The sequence below is a fragment of the Urocitellus parryii genome, chromosome 5 (genome assembly GCF_045843805.1).
Source record: "Urocitellus parryii isolate mUroPar1 chromosome 5, mUroPar1.hap1, whole genome shotgun sequence".
Classification (NCBI taxonomy): Eukaryota; Metazoa; Chordata; class Mammalia; order Rodentia; family Sciuridae; genus Urocitellus; species Urocitellus parryii.
This window is the reverse complement of record NC_135535.1, coordinates 8,183,290-8,198,527: the sequence shown is the minus strand read 5'-3', so window position 1 is coordinate 8,198,527 and position 15,238 is coordinate 8,183,290. Positions and strand designations below refer to the sequence as shown.

Below are 15,238 nucleotides of genomic sequence, written 5' to 3'. Positions count from 1 at the left end.
AGAAATCCTTGCTAGATGCCTCCCACCCCACCCTCCTCCCTTACTGCCACTGGTAGGGATGGGTCACATGCTGTCTTAGCCTCAGGTTCCCAGAAAACAGAGCTGAGATCAAGGAAGTGTGATCTCAGGAATCAGGATTGAGAGAGAAGATCAAGCCGGACAGCAGAGCCTCAACGTAAGGATTTCCAGTTGGTGCCACTAACAAGTGACCTGTTGCTGTGTCCTATGGGATGGCTGAGAAGCCATGTGAGAAGTGTCTCACCCAGCATATGTCCTGGTGGGGGCGGGACAGCCCCCATTGGCCAAAGGTTCACCCTAATGGCACCCACCTCTCCCAGAGCAGTCCTTGTCAGGCCTGCGTCAGAGCTGAGGGCCCTTCTCCGTGTGCTTCCCTTCCCCATTTCCCCAGGTCACCCCACATAGACAATGGTGCACTCCCTCAGCCTCTGCTCCTGGAAACCCCACCCTGTGCCACCCCACTTCTTCAACCGTCACAGGAGGACCACGAAAGCCCTAGTTGTTTTGAGGATTAATAACAAGCTCTCCCTCATTCTAGGATTCCTGTATTCTAAATGGAGGCAGCAACAGAGAAGACCCAGGACACAGGGAAAAAGGCACCCGTGCAGGTCTGAGATGCAGCACCACGGGGTCATACCTGTGTCTGCACCTGCAGCCACAATAGATTGGAGAATGTGCAGAGTCCGTCGATGCAGCAATGGTTGGAGCATGGGCTAGGAGAGGCCGAGGAGCACACACAGGTGACCAGTAGGCATGCACATCCCTGAGAGAGTCGCTAGCAGAGGGAATGAGATCACTGTTGATTAATTTGTTTAAACGCATCATTTGTAATGGAGTGGATATCGAGGAGCTGCCTGAATGCCTCTTTCAAGAGAACATCCTTAACTCCCCTCTCTGCAGGACTCCTGCATCACCCCTTCATCTCCTGGGTGACACGGAAATCAGTGATCAGCCTGTGTGGCAGGCATCATGACTTGACTTGCTCAGTGCTTGCCCCTTTGTAAGCCCCTCCTAGCAAGGCCAAAAATGAAAACTCAGCCTTCCCATCTTCCCTCACTGCTTGGTCCTGGTTCAAGTTCATCCAACCAGCCTCAGCCATTTTGCTAGTATAGATGATGATAGGGGCACCCCAATTCCAGAACCATAGTTTTATAAGCTATGTCTGGATTTGAACTCTGAACAGAACTCCTCGTTTACTTATTAGCTAGCTTGGTAACATCTCTGTCTTTCCCCACTTGGATGAAAGCTCCTTGATTTTCTTTCACTGTGTTCCCAGTGCAGGACCTAGTATAGCAAATGCTGAAAAATGATTTGTTAGCTGATTGGGTGGAGATTAGAAAGCTACAGTATATAGACAGGGAGAAGACAGTGGAAATAAACCTTATTTCCCCAATCTGTAAACTTTGGAGTATCTGGAGCTCGGTACTCATGACCATTCTCTTCACATTCACTCCTTAGGGGATCCCATCTGGTCTTATCTGTTCCAATTTGTATCTCCTGGCATGATCTCTCCCTTGAACTTCTGACTCTTATACACAACTACCACCACCACATCTATTCTCAAATGTTAACAGGGATCTCAAATAGAACATGAACAAAGCAGAACTCTTAGCTTTTCCCCCTCCACACCTCCTATTCCCACAGGCTTCCTTATTTAAGTAAATGGCAATTTCATTCCTCCAGTTACTTGGGTCAGAAACCTGGGAGTTGTCCCCAATGTCTCTGCCTCTCTGACATTTTCCATACCATTCTCTGGGCTCTACATAAGGTGTATAAAACCCGTCACTTCTCCCCAGCTCCACTTCTCTTATCTCCCAGGCATATTTTGTCAGGATTATTGCAATAACCTTCCATACCAGATGCTTCTGGAATGCACATCACATTCCCCTTGTCCCTCTGACTTCAGCTCTGGCTTCAATGGATGATCGTGTGTGAGCTCAGCTCATCTGTGCCAATAGCATTTGCCTCGAGTGTGCACCTTGTGTCTGTTTTCTCCCTGCCCTTCTCTAATGCTCTAGGAGTTCTCTGGGCTCCAGCATGTTCACAGGCCAGAAGAGCAGGCTTGGTGTCCTGTGGGAGCTTCCACCAACAGGGAGAGGAATCGGTGAATAAAAACCCAAGCTTCTATTCTTGAGGTGAATAATTCTGAGAGACTTTCTTAAGCTCTTCAGGAAGGGCTGGAGGGTGGGAGGGGTGCATGCCTGTAATCCCAGTGACTGGGAAGGCTGAGGAAGGAGGATTGCAAGTGTGAAGCCAGGTTGGGAAATTTAGCAAGGCTCTAAGCAACTCAATGAAAACTTGTCTCAAAACAAAACAAAACTACCCTCTTCATAAAGGCCTGAACAAATTGGTAATGAACTCATATACTTAACTCTCCTTCTTCTCTGACTCATTCCCTGTCTCAGGCTCTGTGTTTAGAGAAAATCAAGCTAAGAACATTGATACCCAGGTCACAGTAAAAACAGGACCCCCAGAATGAGATTCTGGAAAGCACCCATGACTAATCAGAAGGACCCTGTTCCTTGTGGTAGATAGGGTGGTGGCCTGGCACGCAGTAGCATCACAATGACACAGACTCTCCCTGCTTTCAACAGGGAAGATGTGTGGTTGAAAAAGAAAGCATCCAGGTATGTGGTATCTCTGGACTTGGATGGTTTATAGCTGGTGGCAGGGGTACATGCCTTTAGGGGAGGCTGAGGCAGGAGGAAGGCAAGTTCACAATTCAGCCTGGGCAACTTAGAGAAGCCCTGTGTTATGATTTGGATCTGGAATGTCCCCCAAAACTCATGTGTTGAAAGCATGGTCCCCAATGCACGGCAATTCAGAGGCGGGGCAATGATTGGATTATGAGGGATCTGAACTCATCAGTGATATAACCAATCAGAGGGATGGATTAATAACTGATAGGTTGATATTGAATGGACTCCTGGGAGGTAGGACCTAGTTGAAGGAAGTAAGTCACTGGGAGTGTGCCCCTGAAGAGTTTATCTTCTCCCAGTCCCTTCCTCTCTCTCCCTCTGCCTCCCAGCTGCCGTGAGCTGGGCAGCTTCCTCTGCCACGCCCTTCTGCCATGATCTGCTACCTCATTTCAGGCCCAGAGCAATGGAGTTGGCTGACCATGGACTGAATTCTCTGAAACCATGTGCCAAAATGAATCCTTCCTCCTCTAAGTTGTTCTTGTCGGGTATTTTAGTCACGATGATGAAAAGCTGACTAATGTACCCATCTAAAAATAACAAAAGGACTAGGGATGTAGCTTAGTGGTAGAGAGCCCCTGGGTTCAATCCCCAGTACTGGAAAAAAACAAAACAAAGTATTGTGGGAGCTATGGTAAATTGAATTGGCTGACTTTCATTCAATGCTTTGAAAGCCTAGAAAAAATGTCAGAGGCAGATAGCCAACAATCAATTTAATAAAAGCAATAAAAGCCAGAAGACCTCCAAAGCATATATTAAAGAGACCCTCATCTTCTACAGTGATAGGACAGACTGTGCCGAAAATAAGACCCAAAATCTAATTGTAAGGGTAGCAGAATTGCAAAGAAAGATAGAATGTGTGCAGTCCTAACAGATCTCTAATGCTAATGTCAAGGTCCTGATGAAAAAAGAGTGGAACCCTGAGGTTTAGGAGGGGACATCTGGTACATCAAACTCCCCAAGACCCCTGAACCCCCTGAAATTCCAAGCTAGCAGAAGCAACCCTTGCCAGCCTACTCTTGTGTAGAAGAGCAGTGCAGAAATTAGGATAAGATTTAACCCTTGCAAGAGGATATCTGTTTTCTTCAGCTATGACCCCCGAGTCCTCACATTGCTTTGGACTCAATGACTAAAGTCAGATCTCAGTATAGTCTGAAAGAAAGGCAGTCCTTGCTTTTGGAGAAAATAGTCAATCCCTAGGACCCAGCTAATATGGTCTGGAAGAAACAAAGGCAATAAATGTGAGGGTGCTAGACTATGGTGCAAATTGACAGGGAAGCACTCTCCTGGAACATGGGTATAACATTCTGGAAGGATACCTAGAGCTAGACTTAACATGCTTCATGACATGCTCTATGGAATGGTCTACAGTAATAGGATGGGGGTGCTGGGACTGCCTTGAGAGAGTTTTGGGGTTTTTTGAATGATAAAAAAATATATGGGGCTGGGGATGTGGCTCAAGCAGCAGCGCGCTCACCTGGCATGTGTGCGGCCCGGGTTCGATCCTCAGCACCACATACCAACAAAGATGTTGTGTCCGCCGATAATTAAAAAATAAATATTAAAAAAATTCTCTCTCTCTCTCTCTCTCTCTCTCTCTCTCTCTCTCTCCCTCTCTCACTCTCTTTTAAAAAATATATAAGGTTTATAATGATTTTTTTATATTGTGGTAATTGGACATCAAAGTGTTCACTTTAATCTTTCTTTTTCTTTTCTTTTCTTTCATTTTTTCGGTGGGGTTTTGTTTGTTGGTTTGTTTTCTGTGGTGAATGGAATCTGGGGATTCACATATACCAGGCAAGCTCTCTACCACTGAGATACGCCCTGAGTCCCTTTTGTTTTATTTTGAGACAGAGTCTAGCTAAGTTGTCCAGGCTGGTCTCAAACTTTCAATCCTCCTGTTTCAGTTCCCCAAGTCCCTGGGCTTGTACTTAATGCCAACAAACCTGGCTCTTAAATGCTTTTATGTACCTGTTGTGCAACCATTGCCACTGTCTATTTCTAGAATTTTTCTGTTATTCCAAATCAAAACTCTGTACCTTTTTTTTTTTTTTTAGTCCTGGGGATTGAACCCTGGAGTTCTCTACCACTGAGCTACATCCTTAACCTTTTTTAAATTTTATTTTGAGACAGTGTCTTGCTAATTCACCTAGGCTGGCCTTGAACTTGTGATCCTCCTGCCTCAGTTTCCTAAGTAGCTGGGATTACAGGTGTGCACCTTCGTACCTGGCTACTTGGCGAAGTTTTGAGAAAGAGGTCAAAGGACCAGGGAAGCTGGAGTGCTAGAATGGGATTTATTACTTAAGACCACAGAGCCCAACTGCTGACTGAGTTTTCCAAGGAAGCCCAGAGCACACCCCTTTCACTAACACGGTAAGGGACACTCAGATCAGGGGGCATCAGGGAGGAGGGGCACTCCATTAGAAACATGCTAAGGGTTCCACTGAACCTGAAAGTAAGCTATCATCGGGTTTTATTTAGGCTCCTCATGTGGTAGCACAGAAGGCTACACAGGGGGAGTGTACTGGTAAAGATGATCGACTCTACTTGGCGTGAAGAACTAGGGTGCTGCTACACAATTGGGGGCAAGGAAGAACAGGTCTAGAATTCAGGGGTGCCTCTTGGTGCCTCTGTGCCCACTGATGAGGGTTACCAAGCAATTGTGGTAACTAAGGACTCAGCCCCTGAGTCTGGTCGTGATGTGGCAGCAGATCTTGAGGGAACATCCTTGAAGCATGCAGCAGGACAGCCTCCGCAGGGAATTCACTGGTGCCTACCCCCTTTGAGGCTGTTCCTCACTGACAATCGCTCTGGGGGGCTTATGCTCTTATTGCTCTGATATTTGTTTCGGGGATTCCCAGGTAAAACTTCAAAGACCTCAGAGCATTTACAAAAATAAAACATCTATAAACTCAGTCCCAGCTGATCCTGCGCAGATGGGAATTTGTCTCTTCTGGTTCCAGAGGCCCTGGCCCTTGCCAGCATGGAGTGACCTGAATCACCCCTGAGTCCCTGGCATTCAGCAGCCTACAGCTCCTCAGCTTCTGAAGGATGCCGGCAAACACACCAGTAAGAGGTTTGGAATCCACCGAGGCACAGGGAAGGAGCCCAGGCTGACCTCCAGCGTGCATGAGGGCAAACATGCCTTTGATTCCCAAGTTCTGTGAACAGCCTGCCCCGGCTCCTGGCATGTGACCCCACTTCTTATACCTGGGGTCAGGGGTTGCCAGGTTTGTCCTGGCCTCCCAAAGGAGGCAGCCTGTTTGCTTTTACCATCTTGCCTTTGAGGAGACCTTGATCCTCATGTAAGGCAAGCCGCAGCAGCCCCTGTGTGCACAGAAGACCGCCCCAAGAGCCAGTGAGAAGGAAGTCCCCTCCCTGATGGGGCCGCCTGAGCCCAGTGCCTACACTCTGCAGGCAATCAGAAGCGGGAGCTGCAGCCGGGACTGAAGAGGTTAATGTGCATCTGCCTCCGAATGTTAATGTGTCTAGGTGATGTCAGTGGGAGCCGGGAAGGAGGGAGTGGGGAGAGCAGTTGGGCTTGGAGGCAGCAGAGGCTGCCAGGCTGCGGAGGAAGACCCCCTTCCAGACTGCGGGGTTCACAGCTCTGCTCTGGGACGAGGCGGGGGGCAGGCACTGGAGGTTGCCGCAGCCTGCGTGGGTGGGCAGGAGCTCAACTCAGGGGAGCAGGCGACCCGCACCAGCTGAATGGACCTGCACGCCTTGTTGCTGCCCACTGGCCCCAATGCCAGCAATGCTTCCGATGGCCCTGACAACCTCACCTCTGCCGGTGAGTGGAGTGGGAGGGGAGTCCTTCCCCTGATGGGCTGGGGTGGGAAATGGGAAGGTTTCACCCAGGAGCCAAACTGCTTGGGAAACTTTATCACAGTTCTTGGAGACAAGCTCTGCAGTTGGCTTTGCCTGGAGGGGAAGGAGAGAAGTGGACAGAGGTGGGCAGGGCAGAAGGGGCAGGAGCAGAGGAGAGGGCAGCGGCGCATTCAAAAGTGGCAAGGGATGGTGGCCAGCCGTGAGCGAGGCAGGGGAAGCCTTGCTGATGAGTTCCAATACGCTTTGCAGAAAAAAATCTGGGCTGGAAAAGCAAGCCGGAGAAGCTGCCGGGTAGCGTGGGAGACAGCAGGAGCCTGGCTCACTCACCTCACTGGGGGCTCCTCTTACTCGCACTGGGGTAATGGGGTCTGAGATGCACTTACTGCCCTCTGGCAGAAGCTGTGGGAAGCAAAGACTTCACAGAGCTTGAGGGGATTAACTTTTCTGGTGAATTAAGCTTCCTGACATTTCCAGAGCTGCAGTGCCCTGGGATTCTAGCTTTGAAGGAGAAGGGAAGGAAGGAAAAGAAGAAGGGTTTGAATGCAGGAAATTTTCAGGCTGCAGGGTTGCAATACTCAGCTTCCATCTCTGCCTGACTCAGAAAGCTGAGGCTGGTGTGGGAACTGGCCAAGGAAATTCCTGGTAGGAGTCTGGAGCTCCCAGGGCCGCAAACCTGACCTGGGCTCAGTGAGCAAAAGGCTCCATGAGACATCATCCACAGCAGTGCCCGGGAATTAGTGCCCGGACTCCAGCCAGGGAATCCCTGAGATGAAATGATAGGGGTTGCAAATAGACAATACATGCACACACAGACACACACAGAGAGACACACATACTCTCATGATGATGATTATTTTTTTTTTGGACAAAATTTTCTGTTGAAACCCAGGCATCTACAGACTAATTCTCCATCAGTCAGTTGTGGGTCTTGACTCTGTGACTTCAGAGTAGACACAGGAGGCAAAGAATCGGGTCTTTCAACTCACAAGTGGCTTGGAAGAATCTGGTAGGATTCCCAGGGAACAGTGGAGGAGGGCAAGGGGACAGGATTAGCAACAGTGTGGAGAGGAAGGCTGGTGGGAGAGAGTTCCAGATGAATGTGGGCCCCGAGCTGAGACAGTGGGGAGGGTGAAAGGGAAGCCAGAGTCCACTGGGGGTGGAGCCGGAGCAGAGGCAATGTCACGTGGAACACTTACTCCTTCTGTCCCCAGTGTCACCTCCTCGCGTGGGGAGGGTCTCCTACATCAACATCATCATGCCTTCAGTGTTCGGCACCATCTGCCTCCTGGGCATCGTGGGGAACTCCACGGTCATCTTTGCAGTGGTGAAGAAGTCCAAGCTGCACTGGTGCAGCAACGTCCCTGATATCTTCATTATCAACCTCTCCGTGGTGGATCTCCTCTTTCTCCTGGGCATGCCCTTCATGATCCACCAGCTCATGGGCAATGGCGTCTGGCACTTTGGGGAGACCATGTGCACCCTCATCACAGCCATGGACGCCAACAGTCAGTTCACCAGCACCTATATCCTGACCGCCATGGCCATTGACCGCTACCTGGCCACGGTCCACCCCATCTCTTCCACCAAGTTCCGGAAGCCCTCAGTGGCTACCCTGGTGATCTGCCTCCTGTGGGCCCTCTCTTTCATCAGTATCACCCCAGTGTGGCTCTACGCCAGGCTCATCCCCTTCCCTGGGGGTGCTGTGGGCTGTGGCATCCGCCTGCCCAACCCAGACACTGACCTCTACTGGTTCACGCTCTATCAGTTTTTCTTGGCCTTTGCCCTGCCCTTTGTGGTCATTACCGCTGCCTATGTGAGGATCCTGCAGCGCATGACCTCCTCGGTGGCCCCTGCCTCTCAACGCAGTATCCGGCTGCGGACAAAGAGGGTGACCCGCACAGCCATCGCCATCTGCCTGGTTTTCTTTGTGTGCTGGGCGCCCTACTATGTGCTGCAGCTGACCCAGTTGTCCATCAGCCGCCCAACTCTCACCTTTGTCTACCTGTACAACGCGGCCATCAGCTTGGGCTACGCCAACAGCTGCCTCAACCCCTTTGTGTACATTGTGCTCTGCGAGACATTTCGCAAGCGCCTGGTCCTGTCGGTGAAGCCTGCTGCCCAGGGGCAGCTTCGCACAGTCAGCAATGCTCAGACAGCTGACGAGGAGAGGACCGAAAGCAAAGGCACCTGACACTTCTCCTGCCATCCAGATACCTCCTAGTCAGGTCACCACAGCAAGCCATGGGGAGACCTAGAGAAAAACCCAAGGCCACCCTGGGGGGAGGCAGGGAGGCTGGGTGAGGGGTTGCTGCAGTTAAATATACTATAGGGCCCACCAATTGCTGGGGAGAATTGGAGTCAGCTTGGGGGACTTCTGACCTCAGAAATGCCATTGGGGGGAACAGGATGAGGGTTTTGGGTGGAAATGTTTGTTTGAATGTTCTGTTGAGCCCTACATGTGTTAGCTCCCATGTGTCTTTTTCCCAAGGGAAGAGGTGGAAGGCTCCTAGCTGAACTTGTTTAAAATCAGACAGGGCCAGCAGATGGGCAGCAGGGCCATATCGCCCAGGGCCTTTGGGAAAAGGAAAGATGGCGCAGCCCAAATGCACTTTCCCGTCTCTGGTTGGTGTTAGAGAAGGCATCCTTTCTCCCAAGCTGGTGGGTCACAGAAAGCGAGGCCTGTTGTCTTCTTTCCAGCATGCTGTGTTGATTTCCCTTTCTCTCTAGGGGATGCATGTTTGCATTGGGGGTGGGGCTCTGAACCCCACAGGAATTAAAGCCCATTTTGCTGAAAGATCTGATTAGGAGAAGAGGAGGGCAAGCTGGGGTGGGTGGGGGTGGGGGTCTTGAAACCAATAGAAATGGGGGGAGGGGGCTTTTGCAGCTGTGGGGACTTTCTCTTCGCGGCGCTCATCTGCTCCTCAGTAGCTCCCTGGAGTTGGCGTCCATGTGTTCTACATGTGCAGAGGGTCATTCCAGTGCCTGATGTATGGACACCACCTTGTAGCCCTTCCTCTCCAAAATCAAAATGAATAAAAGAAACCTCCACCCACGTGGCTCTGGATGCTTCTGTGTCACTGCTTGGGTTTGGGGTGAGTGCAAGTAGCATACAAGGGAAAGGGGTCTTTTGGCTGTGGCGCTTAGCCTTTGGTTTAGGCTGTATGTTAGGGAGCCTGAAGCACACAGGAGGATTCGGTGACATTAAAGGAATTACTGTGAATTGATTAGATTACAGTTCTGCTGCTGAGCTGATTCTGGGGACTCAGCTTCCTGGCTTGGACATGTCACCAAGCCTGGCCCCTCAGGCCCTAAGTCCTCCCTCCCACCCCTGTGCGCCCCCTCCCCCTGCTGAGTCACCAGCTGCAGGGCCAGGGAGGGCTATGGGGGCAGCCTGAGCCATCTGAGATCTGGGTGGCAGCTGGAGCAGGCTACTGCAGGCCACTGGGAGGCAGCCCTGCCTGCTGCTTCTCAGTTCCTTCACTGAGAGGGGGCCAAGCCAGAGCCCTCAGCAGCCGCTCAGTGGACGTTAATGAGATAGTGGGAGCAAATTGTCCAGAAGCATCCTTAAAGCAGGCGAGTGAGCACAGCCCGTTCCTGTGCTTGCTGGTTGTTGTTCAGGCGAATCGCAGCGATAGCCTGCTTGGAAAACTTCTGGGCAGCGTCCCTGGGTCAGCTATTTTTGTCATCATCATTAGTAGTTCCTGGCCCACTGTTAGCTTTCCTCTTTGTTATCAATAGGGTCTCTAGCTGCCACAGGAATGCCCGAGGTCCATTTTAGATGCACATTTTAGATTCTTAAGGGAGTCTTGGTGCAAATTTAAGAAGAGTCAGCCACAGTTTGGTAAAGGAGCCCTTCCTTCACCAAGAAATCTGGGAGAGGAAATAAATGAGACACAGGTGACCGAGTGGATAGAGGCCCCAGCCTCTCCTGGGGAAGAGGGGAACATTCTGTCTTCCAGCTCTCAAGCTGAAAGGGAAGCCCAGGGGACCAAGCCAGGAAAGTGAGTAGGTGGTGCTGTAAACAGAAGAGAGGGCAGAGGATCAGGGGAGCCACAGAGAAGTCAGGGAAAACAGAGGGCGTAGGGGAGAAGGGTATCAGGGAGGCTGAAAGAGGTGAGGGTACTATAACAGGGGTGGGGGATGTCGCCAACACATCTCTCCCCAGCCTCATCCAACGGGAACATAAACACTGTTGAGATGTCACAGCATGAGGATAAGCAGAGGTCAGATGGGTTTGTCATGGGAGAAGAGATATCTCTGAAGAAGGGTCTGAGGGGTTCCTGGAGAGAAGAGGGTTCTTGGCATGTGCATTAGAAAAGAATCCAAGGGAGAATGAGGGCGATCTCACAAACAGACTCCTTTGGGAGTGAGGCAATAAAATACATATTCAAAGGAGAATGTGGGTCTTCTCGAGAGTGAGAGATGTGGTTTGGAGGTTCCCAGCTCTTCTTTTAAAGGAAATTTGGTGAGGGGTGGGTATGGAAAGGCATGTAAGAATGATATCAGTCTGGTGATCTCTCAAGACAGTTTCTGGTGTTTGGTTACTCTCAGGATCCTCAGGCTGACATGGTCTTTCTTATCTGACCAATAGCACCAGAAAGAGCCAGATGAGGTGGTGCATGGCCATAATCCCAGCAACTCCAGAGGCTGAGGCAGGAGGATCACAAGTTTAAGACCCTGTCTCAAAAAAAAAAAGGGGCGGGGGCTGGGGATGTGGCTCAAGCGGTAGCACGCTCGCCTGGCATGCGCGGGGCGCTAGGTTCGATCCTCAGGTCACATAAAAATAAAGATGTTATGTCCACCGAAAACTAAAAAATAAATATTAAAAAAAATTCTCTCTCTCTCTTAAAAAAAAAATGCTGGGAATGTGGCTCAGTGGTCAAGTGGGTTCACTCCCCAGTACCAAAAAAAGAAGAAAAAAAAATAGACACTAGAAAATCCCATAAATTATGGGTGCCTCAAGATATCTTTGTTTTTTTTTTTTTAAGAGAGAGAGAGAGAGAGAGAGAATTTTTTAATATTTATTTTTTAGCTTTTCGACGAACACAACATCTTTGTTTATGGTGCTGAGGATCGAACCCAGGCCACGCATGCCAGGCGAGCACCCTACCGCTTGAGCCACATCCCCAGCCCTCAAGATATCATCTTTTTGCTTAATCTGTTTAATGTGTGTGTGTGGGGGGGGTGTAATTAAGAGCGCTTTGTAATTAAGTGTCCTTTCTTAAGTCAGCTTTAAGCCTACCTGTTTCTTATTCCTCCGGTACCGCCTCAGGTTAAGGGTGAACTAGCTTCTCCATACTGTTTATAACAGTGGGGAACTTCGTCTGGCAAGTCTGAAGAGTGAGTAGAACTTTCCTTTCCTCCTCATTCAAACACCCCCCCCCATCCGTTGTAGCCAGAACCATGTGGGCCACTGAGAGATACAGAGTCCAGGAAGGGGCTGGAGGCTGTGCCCTTGATCTTTGCTCCTTTTTCGCTTTCCGTTTGTTATGGTTTGGATTTGAGGTGTGCCCCAAAAGCTCATGTGTGAGACAATGCAAGAATGTTATGAGAGGTGTACCCTAACTGAAAGATCAGTCCCCTGACAGGGATTCACAAGGTGGTAACTGTAGGCAGGTAGGTGTGGCTGGAGGACTAGGCCACTGGGGGTGTGCCTTTGGGAGTATGTTTCATTGCTGGTGAGCAGAGCTCTCTCTTGACTTCCAGGTTATTATGTCTTTCCTTGGCTGCTTTCCTCCACCAAGCCTGATGCAAGTCATTAGGCCTCACGTTGGGCCCAGAGCTATGGACTGGGCCGACCATGGACTGAACTTCTAAAACTGTGAGCCCAAATAAACTTTTCCTCCTCTTTGTTGTTCTTGTCAGGTATATTGGTCACAAGAACACAAAAGGTGACTAGAACACCATTCCCTAACGGATAGTCTCCCCTGTTACCCCATCAAATCATTTCCCCAACCCAGTGAGTGCTTCATACACTGCTCCCTTACAATTATTTCCTCCTTAACTGTGAGGATGGTGTTCCTAAAATCCATGGTAGGGGGATTCCACTGCTGACGTTGGGAGCTCCCAGGTTGAGCAGTCAAAGGTGCAAGTGAACACCAGGGAGCCCTTCAGCAGTTGGGCCTTCACCAGTGAATAGGAGGAGCATCATGGAAAGTCACTAGAATAATTTTTTGCTTTCGTTTTCTGCATTTTTGATTTTTGTGTGTGGGACATAAAACTTGACATTTTAACCACCTCCAGTGTCTGGTGATATCAAGTACATTCCTATTACTGTTCAACCATCACCACCATTCATTTCCAGGACTTTCATCTTCCCAAACCCAAACTCCAATAAAACGCCAACTCCCCGTTTCCCCTCCAGCCAGCCCTTGGCAAGCACCCTTCTACTTTCTGTCTCTGTGCTTTTGACTAACCTAGAACTTGACATAAGTGGAATTACACCACATTTGTCCTTTTGCAACTGGCTTATTTCAGTGAGCATGATGTCCTCAAAGTTCATCCCTCTTATTGTATGTGATGGAATTTCATTCTTTTTTAAAGGCTGAATAAATAGTCTACCACGTGTGTGTACCAATGTGCATTTATCTACCTCTATCTATGGATACTTGGGTTGCTTGCATCTTTTGGCTGTTGTAAATAATGCTGCTTGGCCCTTGGGTGAATACATAATTGTTTGAGTCCCTGCTTTGGGTGTACACCCAGAAGTGGAAATTGCGGGATCATATGGTAATTCTATGTTTAACATCTTGAAGAGCTGCCAGAGTTTTCCACGGCAGCTGCCTCGTTTTACATCTCCCTAGCCCCGTACAGGGTTCCAATTTCTCCCCATCATCAACACATACTTCCTTCCCCTTTGCTTTCTTCTCTTTAAATAGAAGCTATTCTAATGGGTGTGAAGTGGTCTCATGGAGGTTTTGATTTGCATTTCCCAATGATCCATGATGTTGAGCATCTTTTCATGTGTTTTCATTATTCATTTGCTACGATTCTTTGGAGAATGTATATTCAAGGCCTTTGCCCATTTTTAATGGGGGTTGTTCTTTTGTTATTTTTGGCAAGGATATTTTATTCAACTCAAATTAATAATAATTGGCTCTTCATGCCTTATTACTAGAAAAAAATTTTTTAATAAGTTAAAAACTAGGTTCTTTCTCTCCTGCAGCTCAAGGAAGTACTTGACCTTTTTTAAAAAAATTCGAGCATTCGGATGGAGAACCACAGTTTCCCCGGAAGCTCTTCTACCTCTCAAGCTTGTGATCAGCTTTTATTTATTTAATATTTATTTTTTAGTTGTAGTTGGACACAATACCTTCATATTTATTTATTTATTTTTATGTGGTGCTGAGGATCGAATCCAGGCCCTTGCATGAACCCAGTCCCTTGCACGGATGAGGCGAGTGCTCTACCGCTGAGCCACAACCCCAGCCGCTGTGATCAGCTTTTAAATCCAACTGACCTAGTAGCTGAGTGAGGAGGTCAGAAAAAACAAGGCCACTACATAGGGGTGGGCAACCTCCCCAGAGTGCCCCACCCTCAGATGTAACTCGGAGGTCAGCCAATGGAGAACTTTCCAGATGGTTAGAGAGGAATAGAGAAGACACCTGCTTAATTACCTGCAAATCTGCCTCCTAATGGAGGAATATGAATGGTGGTGATTGTAAATGACACAGAGGGGCAACACCTTGTATTGAAGAAAAAGTAATTTCTATCTTTTTTTTTCTGTCTTTCTTTTTTCTTTTCTGTGCCCAGGATCAAACCCAGGGTCTCATGCAAGTTCAGCACATACTGTACTATTGAGCTATATCCCCAGCCCTTTATTTATTTATTTTTTTTTAGTCTCTTGTGCTAAGCACTATGCTAAGTGCTTTATTTATTTAGTAATTCACTTAATCTTCCCAACAATGTTTTGTGATAGATGGCTCTTTATGCCATTTTACAGACTGTGACTTAGAGGTACACTGACTTTCCAAATGTCAGAGTCAGTGGCAGTGCCAAGACGCAGACCCAAGTGTGCTTGAATCCAAAGCCCAGTCTGAGTCACCTCCCCTCAGAGCACATCCTAATCTTCAAACTGAGCCCCGCCTCCCGACCCTCCCCATTGGTCTCACCCTGGACTACAGACTGCCAACTTTTGTTTCTGTCTGAAGAAGCTCTTTTGTCCTGGGTGAAATTCTCGCTTGCCAATTGTATTCGGTTCAGTTGTGTCCTCCCAAAGAAGATATATTGAGGTCAACCCCCAGCATCTCAGAATGTGAACTGGTTTGGAATCAGGATCTTGGCAAGTATTTGTTTTTTGGTACTGGGGACTGAACTCAGGGGCACCCGACCTCTGAGCCACATCCCCAGCCTTATTTCGTATTTTATTTAGAGACAGGGTCTCACTGAGTTGCTTAGCACCTTGTGATTGCTGAGGTTAGCTTTGAACCTGCAAACCTCCTGCCTCAGCCTCCTGAGCTCCTGGGATTATGGGCACATGCCAATGTGCCCAGCAGGATCTTGGCAGTTTTATTCAAGTTCAGATAAGGTCGTGAGGGTGGACCCTAACTCAAATGATTGGTGCCATATTGCATAAAAGGGAAATTTGGAGACAGCTCCAGGCGCACACAGAGGGAGGATGATGTGAAGACAGAGACCACCTGAAAGTTGGGGGGATGCCACCTATAAGCCACAGGCCACCTGAGGCTACCAGAAGC

The 15,238-nt window shown here is 48.9% G+C and overlaps 1 protein-coding gene across 1 annotated transcript; it reads left to right on the top strand.

Annotated features, from left to right (window-relative positions):
* Window positions 1-6,407: 6,407 nt before the first annotated feature.
* Window positions 6,408-8,733, top strand: Mchr1 (melanin concentrating hormone receptor 1). The gene is made up of 2 exons (XM_026405978.2): window positions 6,408-6,504; window positions 7,754-8,733. Exons 1-2 carry the CDS (start codon window positions 6,423-6,425, stop codon window positions 8,731-8,733), a joined length of 1,062 nt encoding a protein of 353 aa, XP_026261763.2. The 5' UTR covers window positions 6,408-6,422.
* The last annotated feature ends 6,505 nt before the right edge of the window (window positions 8,734-15,238 follow it).